We start from the raw sequence: 15,417 nt of genomic DNA on the forward strand, positions 1-15,417 counted from the left end.
TGTCCTCAACTGAATGACTTTGAAATTTATTTATTTTTTTAAGCCAGAACAAGTTAAACAATGTTCAAAGGAAGGGAGCAATGGCAGTGCAATGCATTCCTTGGCTGGTCTCCGGTTCCTCTTTCTACCTTGTTGTTTATTCGGTCAGTCACTTCCGACTCTTCGTGACTTCATGGACCAGCCCACGCCAGAGCTTCCTGTCAGCCGTCACCCCCCCAGCTCCCCAAGGTCGAGTCTGTCACCTCCAGAATATCATCCATCCATCTTGCCCTTGGTCGGCCCCTCTTCCTTTTGCCTTCCACTTTCCCTAGCAGGGTAGCCTGTCTTCTCACTATGTGGCCAAAGTACTTCAGTTTTGCCTTTAATATTCCCTCAAGTGAGCAGTCTGGCTTTATTTCCTGGAGTATGGACTGGTTTGATCTTCTTGCAGTCCAAGGCACTCTCAGAATTTTCCTCCAGCACCACAGTTCAAAAGCATCTATCTTCCTTCGCTCAGCCTTCCTTATGGTCCAGCTCTCGCAGCCATAGGTTACTAGGGGTAAGACCATTGCTTTAACTATGCGGACCTTTGTTGTCAGTGTGATGTCTCTGCTCTTAACTATTTTATCAAGATTTGTCATTGCTCTCCTCCCAAGAAGTAAACGTCTTCTGATTTCCTGGCTGCAGTCAGCATCTGCAGTAATCTTTGTGCCTAGAAAGACAAAGTCTGTCACTGCCTCCACGTTTTCTCCCTCTATTTGCCAGTTATCAATCAAGCTGGTTGCCATAATCTTGGTTTTTTTGAGGTTTAACTGCAACCCAGCTTTTGCACTTTCTTCTTTCACCTTCGTCATAAGGTTCCTCAGCTCCTCCTCGCTTTCAGCCATCAAAGTGGTATCATCTGCATATCTGAGATTGTTAATTTCTTCCAGCGATTTTAACTCCAGCCTTGGCTTCGCATGATGTGTTCTGAGTACAGGTTGAATAGCTAGGGTGAGAGTATACAACCCTGCCGTACTCCTCCTTTCCCAATCTTAAACCAGTCCGTTGTTCCGTGGTCTGTTCTTACCGTTGCTACTTGGTCGTTATACAGATTCCTCAGGAGGCAGACAAGATGACTTAGTATCCCCATACCACCAAGAACTTGCCACAATTTGTGATTATCCACACAGTCAAAGGCTTTAGAATAGTCAATAAAACAGAAATAGATGTTTTTCTGAAACTCCCTGGCTTTCTCCATTATCCAGCAGATATTGGCAATTTGGTCTCTAGTTCCTCTGCCTTTTCTAAACCCAGCTTGTACATCTGGCAATTCTCGTTCTATGAATTGCTGGAGTCTACCTTGCAAGATCTTGAGCATTACCTTACTGGCATGTGAAAGAAGTGCCACTATTCGATAGTTTGAACATTCTTTGGTGCTGCCCTTTTTTGGGATGGGGATATAAGTTTTTTTTCCCAACCTGTTGGCCATTCTTGTGTTTTCCAAATTTGCTGGCATATGGCATGCATCACTTTGACTGCATAATCTTGCAAGATTTTAAACAGTTCAGCTGGGATACTGTCATCTGCTGCTGCCTTGTTATTAGCAATGCTTCTTAAGGCCCATTCAACTTCACTCTTCAGGATGTCTGGATCTAGCTCACTGACCACACCGTCACATCTCTCCCCGATATCATTATCCTTCCTATACAGATCTTCCGTATATTCTTGCCACCTTTTCTTGATCTCTTCTGCTTCTGTTAGGTCCTTGCCATCTTTGTTTTTGATCATACCCATTTTTGCCTGGAATTTACCTCCAATGTTTCTAATTTTCTGGAAGAGACCTCTTCCAGAAAATTGTCCTTCCTATTCTATTATCTTCTTCTGCTTCCGCGCATTGCTTGTTTAAAAATAATTCCTTATCTCTTCTGGCTAACCTCTGGAATTTTGCATTTAATTGGGCATATCTCCCCCTAGCACTGTTGCCTTTTGCTTTCCTTCTTTCTTGGGCTGCTTCCAATGTCTCAGCAGACAGCCATCTTGCCTTCTTGGTTTTCCTTTTCTTTGGGACGTTTTTTGTTGCTGCCTCTTGAACAATGTTGCGAACTTCTGTCCATAATTCTTCCGGGACTCTATCTACTAAATCTAGTCCCTTAAATCTATTCTTCACCTCCACTGCATATTTTCAAAAGATCTTTTCCTTCCTCCTGGATCTTACAAAAAGAAAGTGGCAGTAGCGAACAGTTGTATATTTTATTCTGCAGCTCCTCTCTTGGCCTATACTTTCTGAACGAACAATGGTTGGCAGGCTTGCCACTTTTGCTGTTGGTGCTTCTCAACAGCCAGATTAACCTTTACCTGGCATGGATCTATCAGTTGATTACCATCTATATCCATGATGGCCTTAGGCCTTACTGGACTTCAAGCAGAAGATCAAAATGGTATCTAGCTTCTGTTACTGCATGTCTGGTTGCTATTACAGGCAGAGGTGTAGGGCCACAGAAAAAGCATACGCTGGATTCACCGATAACAGGGCTACCAATCCTTCATCAGCAGTTTGATATGCACACCTTAGCAACTGTTTACCTCCATCCTAGGAAAAGCTTTATCTGCTCATTTCTGCACCATAACCCTGCTTTTGAAAGCAAAAGAGCAGGCCGTCATGGCTTTTTTCTGGTCAGTTGGAATCCTAACCAACGACGACTATCAAATGCTGGTTTTCTTTACTCCATAACAGGACAAAGGCTTAAGCTACACATGGTGGTAGCAGAACCATTTGTTCAAACCAGATCAGCTTTGATTAGGACTTCTAATGATATCAAGGGTGTCTCTACATTAAGCAAAACCCCCGCATCTTTACTGGGGCTTTCTGCTTTCAGTTGCTTTGTGGAATTAGGATGGGCTCCTTTACATGGAAGACATGTGGTTTGAATCCAGGGAGCACCTCCCTCCCAGGCATATGTGCAAAGGAGCTTGTGTGTCTTGTTTTCATTGTTTGTGTTGCACTGTTTCCTTGCAGCCCCCAGGAAAGCTACGACTTACTTCTGAGTAGACGTAAGATTGTGCTGTAAGTCTGCAACCCTTGGCACACTTAGGTGGGAGTAAGTCCCATTGAACTCAGTGGGACGAACTTCTGAGTAGACGTAAGATTGTGCTGTAAGTCTGCAACCCTCGGCACACTTACTTGGGAGTAAGCCCCGCTGAACTTAATGGGTGCTCCAAATCAACAGAGGATGTTGCTTCTGAGCTTGATGGGTGGAGGATCAGATCTGTCTCCCTTCATTACAGGGAGGTATTTTACCCTCTTCTCCCTCCGATCAGCCTGCAATTAAGAAATGTGCTCAGGCATTTAAATGGCAGACACATGGCTTGAACTGAGTAAAATCCTTCCTTCTCAAGTTCACTGGCATTACGCACTGCCGATATGCCATCATTAATTTTCATTACTACCTTATCTCTGATCTTTTTGAAAGCAGGATAAAGGAGGAAATGCGTGGGAGATGTCCTAGAAGTTGAGGATGTCATGTAAAAGACCCACAAACTTCTGGGAGTGACCAATCACGAGAGTGCTCATGTAGAGACACCCCAAGACATCCCTTCTGGCAAGTTGCCATTTGGATTTTCTCATTCAGATACAATAGCTATCAGCCCTAAATTTTTTATCTAACCTGACAGATCATGATGTTCCACACAGCACGAGCAAAAGCAGTTTGTATAATAATTCCACACACACCCAATGTAAGATAGCTTTATTGGAATCAAAGCAGGACCTCCCCTGAACAAAACTAAACACTACCACCAATATTGATTCATTGTTTACTGAGAAATATTTTCATACTGGGATGGTATACAAAATGTAATTTAAAAATCCTACCACAATATACAGTATAAACAATAAAATCATCAGTAATTGCAATAAAAGGCAGGAGATACATAAAATAGACAGCTCCCATTACCCAGCTTAATGGCTGGGAAGACATAAAGGTTTTGACCTGACACTCAAAAGAATATCAGCACTGGTCACACCTCCCTGGGGAGAGTGTTCCATAGTTAGAATGCCACAACAGAGGAGTCTTGCTCCCTCGTTGTCACATTATGTACTAATCCAGTACTTCAATAAGAGCTGCCTGACCATCTTGAAGCATTGATCTACAGAGATATTTAAGAATGGAAATAAGTGAACATAGATAAGAGGGGATTTAAAGGCATTTAAACCTTAAATCAGCCCTATATGGAGAACATATGGGAGCTGGAGGCCTGTATTTCTGTGGCTTACTTCTGTGCTCTGATTTTCTGGCTTACTCCTGAGTAGACATTCATAAAACTAAGCTGTACTTTGTATACTTGGTGGGAAAATGCCTAAATCGGTACGAATTACATCTGATCCTGCCCGCTTTGCTGAGCCCCAGCTATTCTGTCCTTGGTCATACACCGTATGCCCTGCTGGAATGCACCCCCCAGAGACCCTTCCCAAATTGGTGTGTAGTCTGGTCTGGCAGCAGTCAAGGGCCAGAGCAGCAAAAATGGATCAGAGGGGCCAGAGGCGGGTACATAGTCAAGGTTAGACATTTGGAGCATCTCTACACCAGCCTAAAATCCCACAATTAAAACAGGGCTTTCTGCTTTCGTTTTAAATGCAGGATCACAACTTTACATGCACTTCCTCCCCCCGCTTTCTCCCCTTTATCTGAGTCTTCCATATGTTTCATTAGTCTAGCTCCTCTTCTTGCGGCTTTTCCTTTTTCGGGGGGGGGGGGGGGACACAAGTGGGGTAATTTGATAGCTCATTATCTCCAATCTATTTAAAAACAGAATAAAGGTCATGTAGTGCAGGAGACGCCCTGCAGGTTCACAAAATCATCTAAAGGGCCTGCAAACCTCCGTGAGTGAGCAATCTCGACAGCAGGATAAAAGCTCCGTGTGAAGAAGCCCTGAGTTAGATTTCTAGAAGCAGCAGTCCAGCAGAATGGAGGCGAGGCACATGATTCTGTACCACTGTTCTTAGCGAGAAAGCTGCTCAGACTGATGAACCAAGCCTGAAGCAACCACTGTATAAGGCCACCCAGGCTCCTCGTGGCTCTCCCTGATCACCTGGTCTGGCTAGTCCGATGAGCTGCAAGCACCCTCCCATGCTCTGGGTGGTACTGTGGTGCAGCAAGGATGAGGCCAATGGTTTTATCCACCTGCGAGGAAGGTGCTGGAGCCCTGCAGCCAGAGTCCCCAGTTCAAATCCCATGCTAACATACATGCAAAGGCAGGGGCTGTTTCTGCAAATGGAGGTACCTCAGAAAGTGAGCGAGTTGAAATGGCAGTCATATCTCAAGGAGTAAAGAGACAGAACTGAAGGCCCTGTAGTAACTACAAAATGCGGGGAAAGCATGGAGATCAGTTCAGATCTAACCTAATGCTGAACAGTGCCTGCTTAGCTGGCATTTCTTGCATCCCCACCCAATCCAAGGCATTATCCGCACCCATTATCTAAGGCTTTGTGGCCAGGTGGAAGAAGTGGGGAGACTCTTCAGAGGAAATTACATGCCAAACCCAGGCGCAGCTCCAGGTCTGAGAGGGTGCCAGGAAAATGCCTCTCATGGGCCCCCTCTTACATCAAGGAGCTCCCTCAGGTTTCTCAGGCAGTGGCAGCAACTCTCCAAAGGAGGCTGGAAGCTGCCATTTCAGTGTCCCCTAATGCTCCAGAATGTCCAGCATACTGTCACTCCAGAACACTGAGGAAATGAAAATGGAGGCTCACCAACCCAGCTGTCCGGCGTGGAGGGCAGAGGTCAGCACAGATAGGCCCTGCTGGGGCACCAGGGTCCTTGCAGCTGCCCCAGGATACCAGGTGCTCAGCCTCGTTTTACCCTAGGGTGGGTTGTGTCCTAGTTTACAGAGGACAGTCCTCTGTTTGGAGTCCTATCCAGTCCAAGTCCTGTTTAAAGATCATGAACCAGAAGAAGGGAGAGCAGCAGTGGCAGTAGATGGGGAAGGCACACAGGGTGCCTGGCCATTAAATTATAGTAATTTCCAAATTTTTATACATATGTATGAATTAGCATACGCACATTTGATACAGATTTGTGGCCACCCTATTAGACACATGTAACTGTAGCATGGCAATCTTTTTTTTTTAGCTTGAAATGCCTTTTTGGGAGGGGATGATTTGAGAGTAGAGGAGTATATGTGTTTTTCTCCAAATACAGTTGTGTGTGTGTGTGTGTGTGTGTGTGTCCGTGTCTCTCTCTCTCTCTCTCTCTCTCTCTCACACACACACACACACACACACACACACAATGTTTCTCCCTGTAGCGGAAAATCTTCATCCCTCAGATCTCCATTCGGAAAAGCAAGGTGGATTCCTTCATTTTCTCTGCATATTCCTCATCAAATCTCTCATTCTGAGCTACAGTGAAGTGGTTCTTCCAGTCACCGGTAATGCCTGTGGTGGAGAGAAAATCCAGAAATCACTAGGTAAACTTAAGCCCTATGATCTGTAATGCAGTTAATTACCGATGCTATAATAATTCTAGCACAGTGTTAGGCACACACCCACAGCAATCAAGGTTTTACATGGGTTTGGCCCAGTAACATGTACATATCCTACCTACTGAAAGGGTTACTGAAGCAATTCCACTTCCCAGTGTTTCAAAGATTTGCTCTTCTTTAGCAGAAATAACAAGTAGCAGCTAGCTTATGAAAGCCTTTGTTGGAGTACTCAACATTTTAAAAATAAAAACAGAAATGAGATGAAATGAAATGAAAGCAGTAACATCTCCCCACACTCCAGGGAAGAAGAGACTGATAATAATTCACAGAGGCCATTCAAGGGGCAATTAATCTTATCAGATTTGCAGATGACACAAAATCGGGCGGGATAGCTAATACTTTGGAAGACAGAAACAAAATTCAAAGTGATCTTCATAGGCTGGAGCACTGGGCAGAAAATAACAGAATGAAATTTAATAGGGATAAATGCCTAGTTCTGTACCTAGGAAAAAGAAACCAAATGCACAGTTACAAGATGGGGGATACTTGGCTCAACAACACTACAGGCAAGAAGGATCTTGGAATTGTTGTAGATCACAAGCTGAATATGAGCCAACAATGTGATGTGGATGCAAAAAAGGCAAATGCTATTTTGGCTGCATTAATAGAAGTACAGCTCCCAAATCACATGAAGTACTAGTTCCCCTCTACTCCGCACTGGTTAGGCCTCATCTGGAGTACTGTGTCCAGTTCTGGGTACCGCACTTGAAGAAGGATGCAGACAAGCTGGAGAGGGTTCAGAGGAGGGCAACAAAGATGATCAGGGGACTGGAAACAAAGCCCTGTGAGGAGAGACTGAAAGAACTGGGCATGTTTAGCCTTGAGAAGAGAAGACTGAGGAGAGATAGGATAGCACTCTTCGAGTACTTGAATGGTTGTCACAGAGAGGAAGGCCAGGATCTCTTCTCCATCATCCCAGAGTGCAGGACACGGAATAATGGGCTCAAGTGACAGGAAGCCAGATTCCGGGTGAACGTCAGGAAAAACTTCCTGACTGTTAGAGCAATACAACAATGGAACCTAGGGAGGTGGTGGGCTCTCCCACACTGAAGGCAGTCAAGATGAGGCTGGACAGCCATCTGTCAGGGATGCTCTGACTTGGATTCCTGCATTAAGCAGGGGGTTGGACTCAATGGTCTTGTAGGCCCCTTCCTACCCTACTATTCTATGATTCTATAAAGTGCCCAGGACTTGCAAAGGGGATGTATTTAATTGAAAGGCACTTTGCCTGTCCACACAAGGAAAGCTGGCGCTGCAACTGCATTGTTTTGCAATTAAAATAAAATACATAAATCACAGATCAGGTCTGGGGTTGGAGAGAGAAACATAGGAGGACAGCACAGGAAACACTGAAATGCAATAGGGTGGCGATTATGTCTGGAATGGTCAGTCTGCAGAAAGTGAGTGAATAAAGGAGGGACAATCCAGAAGAAAAAGGCTTGTGTGCAACCAATCCATATATCTCCACCTAACCTACCTTTCAGGGATGGTGTGAGGAACCGTTGCTGGGGCTTCTTAGGAAAAACATGGGATAAAAATTTAAATGATAATAGCTAATGGAAGCCACTACAGGGAAAAAAATTGTGAACTTTTATGTTTCTTTTCTGGCCACTTCTCTTAAATATTTTTTTCCCAACGTCTTGGGAACTGGAATTGCTTTAACAGATGTAAGTATTTACATATTTTACTTAAATAATTCTGACCCTCATAGCTCTTGAGAACAGTTTGAAAATGTAATATGAAAAATGTAAGGGAATTTAAATGCACAAGAAAAATTTAAATTGTCTTATTTTTAAAACTATTTTCCTAATTTTTATTGATCCCAATTCATGCTTTATGAGAAGTTGGATGTTACACGACCAAGTTGTGAATGAAAGAGTCTGACCCTTTCTCATGAAGGGTGATACACTGTGGTCCATATCAGAACTTGGAACCGTCTTATAATTTGAGGTGGGATTCTTCTGCATCTCCTGGAATGACGTGTGGTGAAGGATCCTCTCCGACATGTCCTCCGACACTTCTTTCTCCAGAAACTGAGTCACTTTTTCCAATTCACGTTTGGGGTCCTGCAGAGAGAAAAACAACCAGATCTGAACTTGCATCCCTTTGTGCACCCCTTTCTTTTAAAAAAATATGATTGGTCACTTTCTGTGCCCCAGAGATTGGCTAGAGATAATACAACAGAGAGATGGCTAGCTATTTCCCAACCACAGGAGGTTTATGCCTCTACAGCAGGGCTCCCCAACTTGTTTGGGCCTGTGGGCACATTTGGGAATTTGAGACACTGCTGTGGGCACCACCACAAAATGGCTCCCAAGGAGGATCTGGCTACTCACATAATGGCTGCCACGGGGGCCTGGTTAGTCAAAGGAGGTGGGGGGAGAGAAAGAGCAAGGCTAGAGGCTGGGAGGGAGGGGGAAATAGCACAGCAAAGATGTAGAGGGATGAGAAAGAGCGAGGCTAGAAGCAAAGAAGGGTGGGATAAACAGTGAGGTAAAGAGGTGGGGGGAGAGAAATAGCTAGGCTAGAGGCTGGGAGTCAAGAGAAACAGCATGATAAAGGGGTAAGTAGGTGACAGCAAGGCTAGGAGCTAGGAAGGGAGAGAAAGAAGGTGGCCAGGGAAGGGCAAGGGAGAGAAATAGCAAGGAAAGGGATACATAGCTGTGTATAATTGTTAGAAAGATGTATTTTCATATATGGCAATTTCATATGTATTCATCACTTTGAATATATGCAAATCCATGCACATATATTAAAAACTGGGGAAATATTTTTTTATAAAAAGGTTTGCAGGTACCCGTAGGTGCCCTTTGCAGGTGACAGTGGAGGGCTCTGTGGGTGTCATGACACCCATAGTCGCCCTGTTGGAAACCCTTGCTCTAGAATGCAAGGGCCAACAAAGCGTCCTCTTCCATACCTCTTTCATATCTTCATAGAAGAGGTATAGGATTGGATGGCTCTTTTTCTTCTCCCACCAGCCTTTTACATGATCATACCAGGATCCAAAAGACACTGTACAATGGGGGAGGGGGGAGAGAGAGAGAGAGAGAGAGAGAAGTAAATGTTGCTGCTGCTTCTTAAATAAAATACAGAAATAAAAATATCAATAGTCCTATCAAACTAAGATTGCATTCCTATGAGCTCTACTTGAGATATTCCAGTGTTTAATCTTTGGCTTAGGATCAGAAAGGACCAGGATGGTTAATGGGGAGTACTGTATTTTAGCGCGTTCACATAATGTGGTTTTGACTGCAATATATGTATAGCAGCTACCCATTTTTTGCCTGCACAGCATTGTACAGAGGCTATGCTTCCATTATTTCACATTTTCCAAACCTTCCATGTGCTCTATCTAGCCCAGTATTGTCTAGTCCAGATGATAGCTGCTCTCCAGTGTCTCAAGCTGAGGTTTTTGCCTTCATCAACTACCTCATTCTTTTGTAACTGGAGATGCCAGTGATAAAACCTGGGACCTTTTTCTTGCAAAGCATGTGCCCTACCACATGCTTAAACTACGGTCCCTCCTGAGTGCAGAAGCAGATTTATATTATTGTTAATTCAGTTTCATACCATTCAGACTTGTTTTCTTTGGATTTGAATTTCTCCTGATATTTCATACATGCCAGCACACATTTTCCCCCTGGTTGTGCTGTAGGGCCAGGACCACTGAGGGCATCTCTCCATTCCAGGCTTAAACAGGTTCATTCCCTCTTCCCAACAGGCTGTGGAGAATTCTTTTAGAGTTGGAAGAGCAAGAAGTCACGGTGTCTAACAGATGATGCTTAGGGCGAAAACAGCCGTAACAGCCGCAGGGACCTGGTGTCGTTACATGTGGCTCTGACTCAAATCGCATGTAGCGTACAGGGGGTGATTTAAACTGCAAAGGGGGTATATAGGCAGTAAGGGAGGGGACTGAGCTTTCACTCCCTGAATACTTTCACACCCTAAATCACACAAACACCCCCACCCACCCCATGGTCTACACATGATCTGGACTGACCTGCACTTAAAATGCATGGCTTTGCTGTCATCCTACATAATTTGGCCCTCAGGACCTTATCAGACTACAAGTCCCAGGAATCTTTGGGGGATCCCATGACAGCTTAAGTGGTATAAAACATTTGTCTAAGGAATGATCAGGAAAATTAGAGGTCCTTAGCTTAGGAATAACCATTTGTGGGCTTGGTTTTGTAAGGAAATGCTCTGTCAAGGTCCTACCTTCCCCTGCCACAAATTTCTCCAGAAACTCATCCCAGGTGCCAGGCTCTGGGTGCATCTTTGCCATCTGGTAGAAGTAATAGTAAGAGACAGCTACATCCTTGGCATTCCTGGCCACATAGATCATCTATAGGAAAGATAATTGAGTGTTTGTCTTCTTGTGGATTCATCAAAAATGGCAAAATGTACATTTTTTTAAAAAAATGTACATATTCTTGAAACCTTTGACATATAAAGAAGACTGGGAAAAGGAACAACTCCATGAACTCTACATCTCAGCTTTCTTTTTTCTTAAAAAAACATAATGAGATTGTTTATTCAAGAACTAATGCGGCACTTTATAAGAGTTTATCCACATTTCAAAGATGTCCGCCAGAGGTGGCCCAGGACATTTTGCTACTTGTGGCAAAGGACAAGATGGTCACCATTCATTCACCCCTGCTGCCCCCCACCTATTTCATTTACAGAAGCTGACTGAACTGATTGAATCTTACTTCAATGCTGGTGATGGGATAATGTCATCCATTGCGCCAGAAGGCAGCAAACTAGTTTAGGGGGTGCAGAGCAGGCTCTGTGGCACATATACGTCTGTCCTCCAATAGCGGGGAACAGCTGAGGGGCTGCTCCTGCCCCCCAACATCTGCCGCCTGATGCGGTTACCTCACCCTGCCTAATGGTAGAGGCAGTCCTGACATCTACCCTGGTGCACACTGTCTGTTTCAGCAAGAACGTTCCCCACAGACTTGCATTTAGCTGCCTTGGATATCTAAGGGTGCTTCCAGACGAACTGAGCAGCTATTCCGTCTTTTCCTCCTTAATCTTTTTTTTTTCCTGGTAGGAAAAATGACAGAAGAAGTGGTGGGAAAACACGGCAGGGTTACAAATGGAAGACACACATACGCGCACACACAGTAAAATTCCATGAATAAGGTAGGGAACAACAGAGTAAAAAGCTTGTCTGAGAGCACCCCAATGACAGAAATGCAAGGTAAAGTGTTTTAGTGTAAGTTTAAAATAAAATCTGCCCATTGTAGAGCATTTTCCCCAGAATATTTGGAAAGCAGGGCTGCCTGGGAGTAGGGGACGCTGGCCCCTGTCCCAGCCCTTCCACACTGATCACCAGAGTCTCACACTATTCAAATTCCCTTTTTGGCCCCCTAAATATTTGCAAACAATAATTCAGGGAAGATAAAGTAGCTGATGTCCTTCAGCACCTGGGTACAATTTTTACTCCCTACCTTTTATCATGCATGTGTGCTTGCATGCCATATAGATCAGGGGAAATAATTTCTCCTTGGGAAAGACCAATGTGTGCCTTAATTCAAGTTTTTATGCTTTGTGCCACCTTTCCATAGAAAATTATAGTCTTTTATTTGAAGGCCCAGTTTCTCCTTGGAGTAAGTACCATGATATTGTTAACACTGTCATAGAGAATATAATTGGGTCATTCTTTGCATTTGACTCTTCAATGCAGATATTTGTTCTTCTTGAGCGCACAAACAAATCCAGCTGTGATAAGCTATTAATGACAATGCCTTTCAGAGTTTAGTCTCTCTAAACTCTTTCAGAAGGCTCAGTTTTTTCCAGCTTGGCCTTAAACAAGAGACAGTTGGCTCATTATAGAGGCTGATGCTTTGCTAATATATAGTCCCAGGATCAATTAGCCCATCTCATAAGTCTTAATATCTCCTACAGTCTTTCAAAATAAAACTTGCCTGTCTGTTGTGGGACTTCATACACAGGACCCCTTGTCTTTTCCTCTGTCCACCACCACTTTCCTTCTGTCTTTGGTCAGTTTACATTTTTCCTCTGTGCAGGTTGGGCTCATTAGCTGCACATGACAGCCAGCTCCCACCTCCCTCGGGAATGCCACAATTGCTTGCAGGTGGAGGCTAGCCAAATTTCTACCCATACGTGGCCTCTCACACCAGGGTTGAAGCATGCTCAGAGACTGTTCTCTAAGGATGTGTACCCACATAAAAATAAGCATGGTGGTGTATCCTACCGAAAGGTAGACTTGTTTACCTTGCAGCCATTTTCCCAAAAGGACTCAGGAAGAAGTTGCACTGGGAGGTGAGTCTTAACTAATCGAGGAGAAGGCATCTTGGCCAGTTGGGCTACACCTGGAAAACACATACAGAGAAGAATAAGAAGAAAAAAACAGAAAAAATTATTAGAATAAACATTTTCTCCTGGGCTGATCTAGAGATGCCACTGAATTCCTGTACTGCTGTAATTCAACAGTGACTTTCTCATTCTACCCATAGTGGAACTACTTCAGACTAACCTAAGGGGCTTGCTAAAATATGGAAGGTTTGGCTTCAGTTATGAAGGCTCTGTACATCACAGCAGCTCTTGCCACACATGCACAGAGCTCAATTCATGACAGTGGAGCCTCCACTAGAATCCAGAAAATTCAGCACCAAAATTAAGCATCAGGTCTGGCAAGCTTAATTCAGAGTTGAACTCAAAGATTCTGCCCAGCTGTGTCCCAATTTTATGGACTACTTTGCCAGTGCTTCCTTCTCAGATCCTGCGTGACAAAGTTCTGACAAGCTGGTTCCCTTCCCATTCATTTGTGTGGCAACCTGGCAATGTTTTAGCTCAACAGAAACTATGGAGATATGTGCAAAACTGCAGAAGCCAGAACTAGTGGTGTCACGGCTAAGAATGCTATCCAGCTGCAGTGGTACTAGCCTTCTTTTATAGTTTTCCAGACTTTGAAAGCATTTTGTATAATAAACAAACAGGTTTCCCTCCAACCATCCCTTCCCTGCTCTTTCCCATATCAACTTACCTATGCTTTTGAGATCTTCTGCCGTGACCTTTGTTGAGGTGTCTCCTTTATCGGAGGTGCGTTATGTAACAAAGGAAAGAGCTTTCTCAGCAGTGGCACCCCTGCTGTGGAATGCCCTCCCTAAAGAGGCTTGCTTGGCCTCCACTCTGCAGTCTTTTTGGCACCAGGCAAAAATGTCCTTATTCGCCCAGGCATTTAAATGTTAAAAAATTGGCTCTATGTCTGACTGATGCAGTGTGAATTTGTCTATGACAACTGTTCCAAAGTGTCAGCCATAAATAGGTCTGAAGTGTACTTTGAAAAATTAAACTGCCAGGTTAGATGCTTCAACCACATTATGCCCTTCAGAGCTGCCAACGATAAATGCGCAGTGACATCACCCCAAGGGAGGGATAATGATGCTGCAGGATTCACTGATGTAATCCAAGAGACAGTTGACAAACACAGGGGAATCTCTGAAGCTTCTCCCTAGGCCAGAAAGCCTGTCCCTGAACTCTGACCACACAAAGGGGAATGCAGGATGAGCTCTCTCACAGTTGCAAGCAGAATGCTTGCCCACTGTTCTTGGAGCTGACCAATACAGTGTAGTCAAGTGGGCCTCCAATTTTAATTCAGAAAAAAAGAATCTGTGTCACAGGTACTAAAACTTTGGGAAACACTAATACATTGTGGTAGGGGGGAGATGAGTTTGTCATCTTGTTTGTAGTTTGTACACATGGTAAAGGCTTTACCGTTTGCCCTTCCAGGAATGATGAGCTCCATGAAAGGAACGCGATTGAAAATGGCATCTCGTTTACACTTCTCCACATCTCCATCATTATAAAGCATGTCCACAATTTCACTGACCCAGGTAGTCCCTGAAAGTGAAAGGCATGTGCAAGTTAAATAAAACACCACCCCACCCTACCGAGCAATTCAGCATAAAATATAAAATGGACTTCATTTGTGTAAAAAGGGTGTGTACACTGCTGACATTGCACATCAGCTCAAACAAAAGAGCTTTGGCTACTGGGTAGTATAAAAATTAAATAAATAAATAAAGAGCGTCCCTTAAAATCAACTGGTTTAACACTGACATACAGCAAATAAGTTTCTAGTCTGTAGCTGGCTCTGTGTGGATGCTATGATTCTGGCACTATGAGAAAAAGGCCATCATTCACCTTGGCCACAGAATTCAACTGAACAGCTATCATTTAAAGAAAAATCTAGCTCGTTCAATCCAAAGGCTCTACATTGGCTGCCAATGACAGGGGCTTATGGTGCACATCCCTATTCCCTTCTGTTCTAGAAGAAAGCCCCAGCCTGCACACAGACAGCCCCAGACAGCAGGGTCCCAGCGTTGGGCTGTGATGTTCCCAGTTTAAACCTTGGAGTTCCTGACATTAGTAGAGCACTGGCACAAAAGGAGGAGCTCTCTTCCATAAAATTATCCTTAAAGTTTCCTAAAATGGCACAAACCATCTAAACCACTGTGTGTTTATTGCACTAACAACAACCATCTGGAAAGGCCCTGAGCCACAGGCACCTGATTTGGGGTAGGTGGCAATGAGAATGTCATCTGGCCTGGCCTGGAAGGTCTCCACCTGGGTCCACTCCTCAGCAGTGCTCCAGAACAGGGGTACGCCATGGACATTTACCAACTGGCGCCTGAGGACACTGTCTTTCAACTCCATCCTGTGGGAAGGAAGAAGAGAATGTATAGATACCTTTTCTCTTTCAGCCATCTGATCTCTGTATTCACATTTTACAGGAGAGTTGTCATTATTAAATTATTATTATTAAATTACTGCAATACTAAAGAAGGATGGGTAGAAAATGTAGGGCCTAAGTATTCCTCAGTGGTGTATACACACACATACCCCTAAGCCTCCAAAGAATATGGGTGTCTGGTTGACAAGAGCATG

At 44.1% G+C, this 15,417-nt stretch overlaps 1 protein-coding gene across 2 annotated transcripts in view; it reads right to left on the minus strand.

Moving 5' to 3' along the window:
* Window positions 1–3,690: 3,690 nt before the first annotated feature.
* LOC146344512 (sulfotransferase 1 family member D1-like) overlaps window positions 3,691–15,417 on the minus strand; it is a 29,708-nt gene continuing 17,981 nt past the window's right edge. For both annotated transcript variants that reach the window (XM_084857516.1, XM_084857515.1), the window contains exons 2-8: window positions 15,039–15,187; window positions 14,245–14,370; window positions 12,742–12,839; window positions 10,717–10,843; window positions 9,416–9,510; window positions 8,384–8,564; window positions 3,691–6,391 (exon numbers count right to left, since the gene is read on the minus strand). In XM_084857516.1, coding sequence (XP_084713642.1) covers window positions 6,279–6,391; window positions 8,384–8,564; window positions 9,416–9,510; window positions 10,717–10,843; window positions 12,742–12,839; window positions 14,245–14,370; window positions 15,039–15,186 — 888 coding nt within the window. In that variant the 5' untranslated portion in view covers window position 15,187 and the 3' untranslated portion in view covers window positions 3,691–6,278. The remainder of the gene's footprint in view (window positions 6,392–8,383; window positions 8,565–9,415; window positions 9,511–10,716; window positions 10,844–12,741; window positions 12,840–14,244; window positions 14,371–15,038; window positions 15,188–15,417) is intronic.

Source organism: Heloderma suspectum, chromosome 5 (genome assembly GCF_057233095.1).
Source record: "Heloderma suspectum isolate Gila_16-S chromosome 5, 16-S_ref, whole genome shotgun sequence".
Classification (NCBI taxonomy): domain Eukaryota; kingdom Metazoa; phylum Chordata; class Lepidosauria; order Squamata; family Helodermatidae; genus Heloderma; species Heloderma suspectum.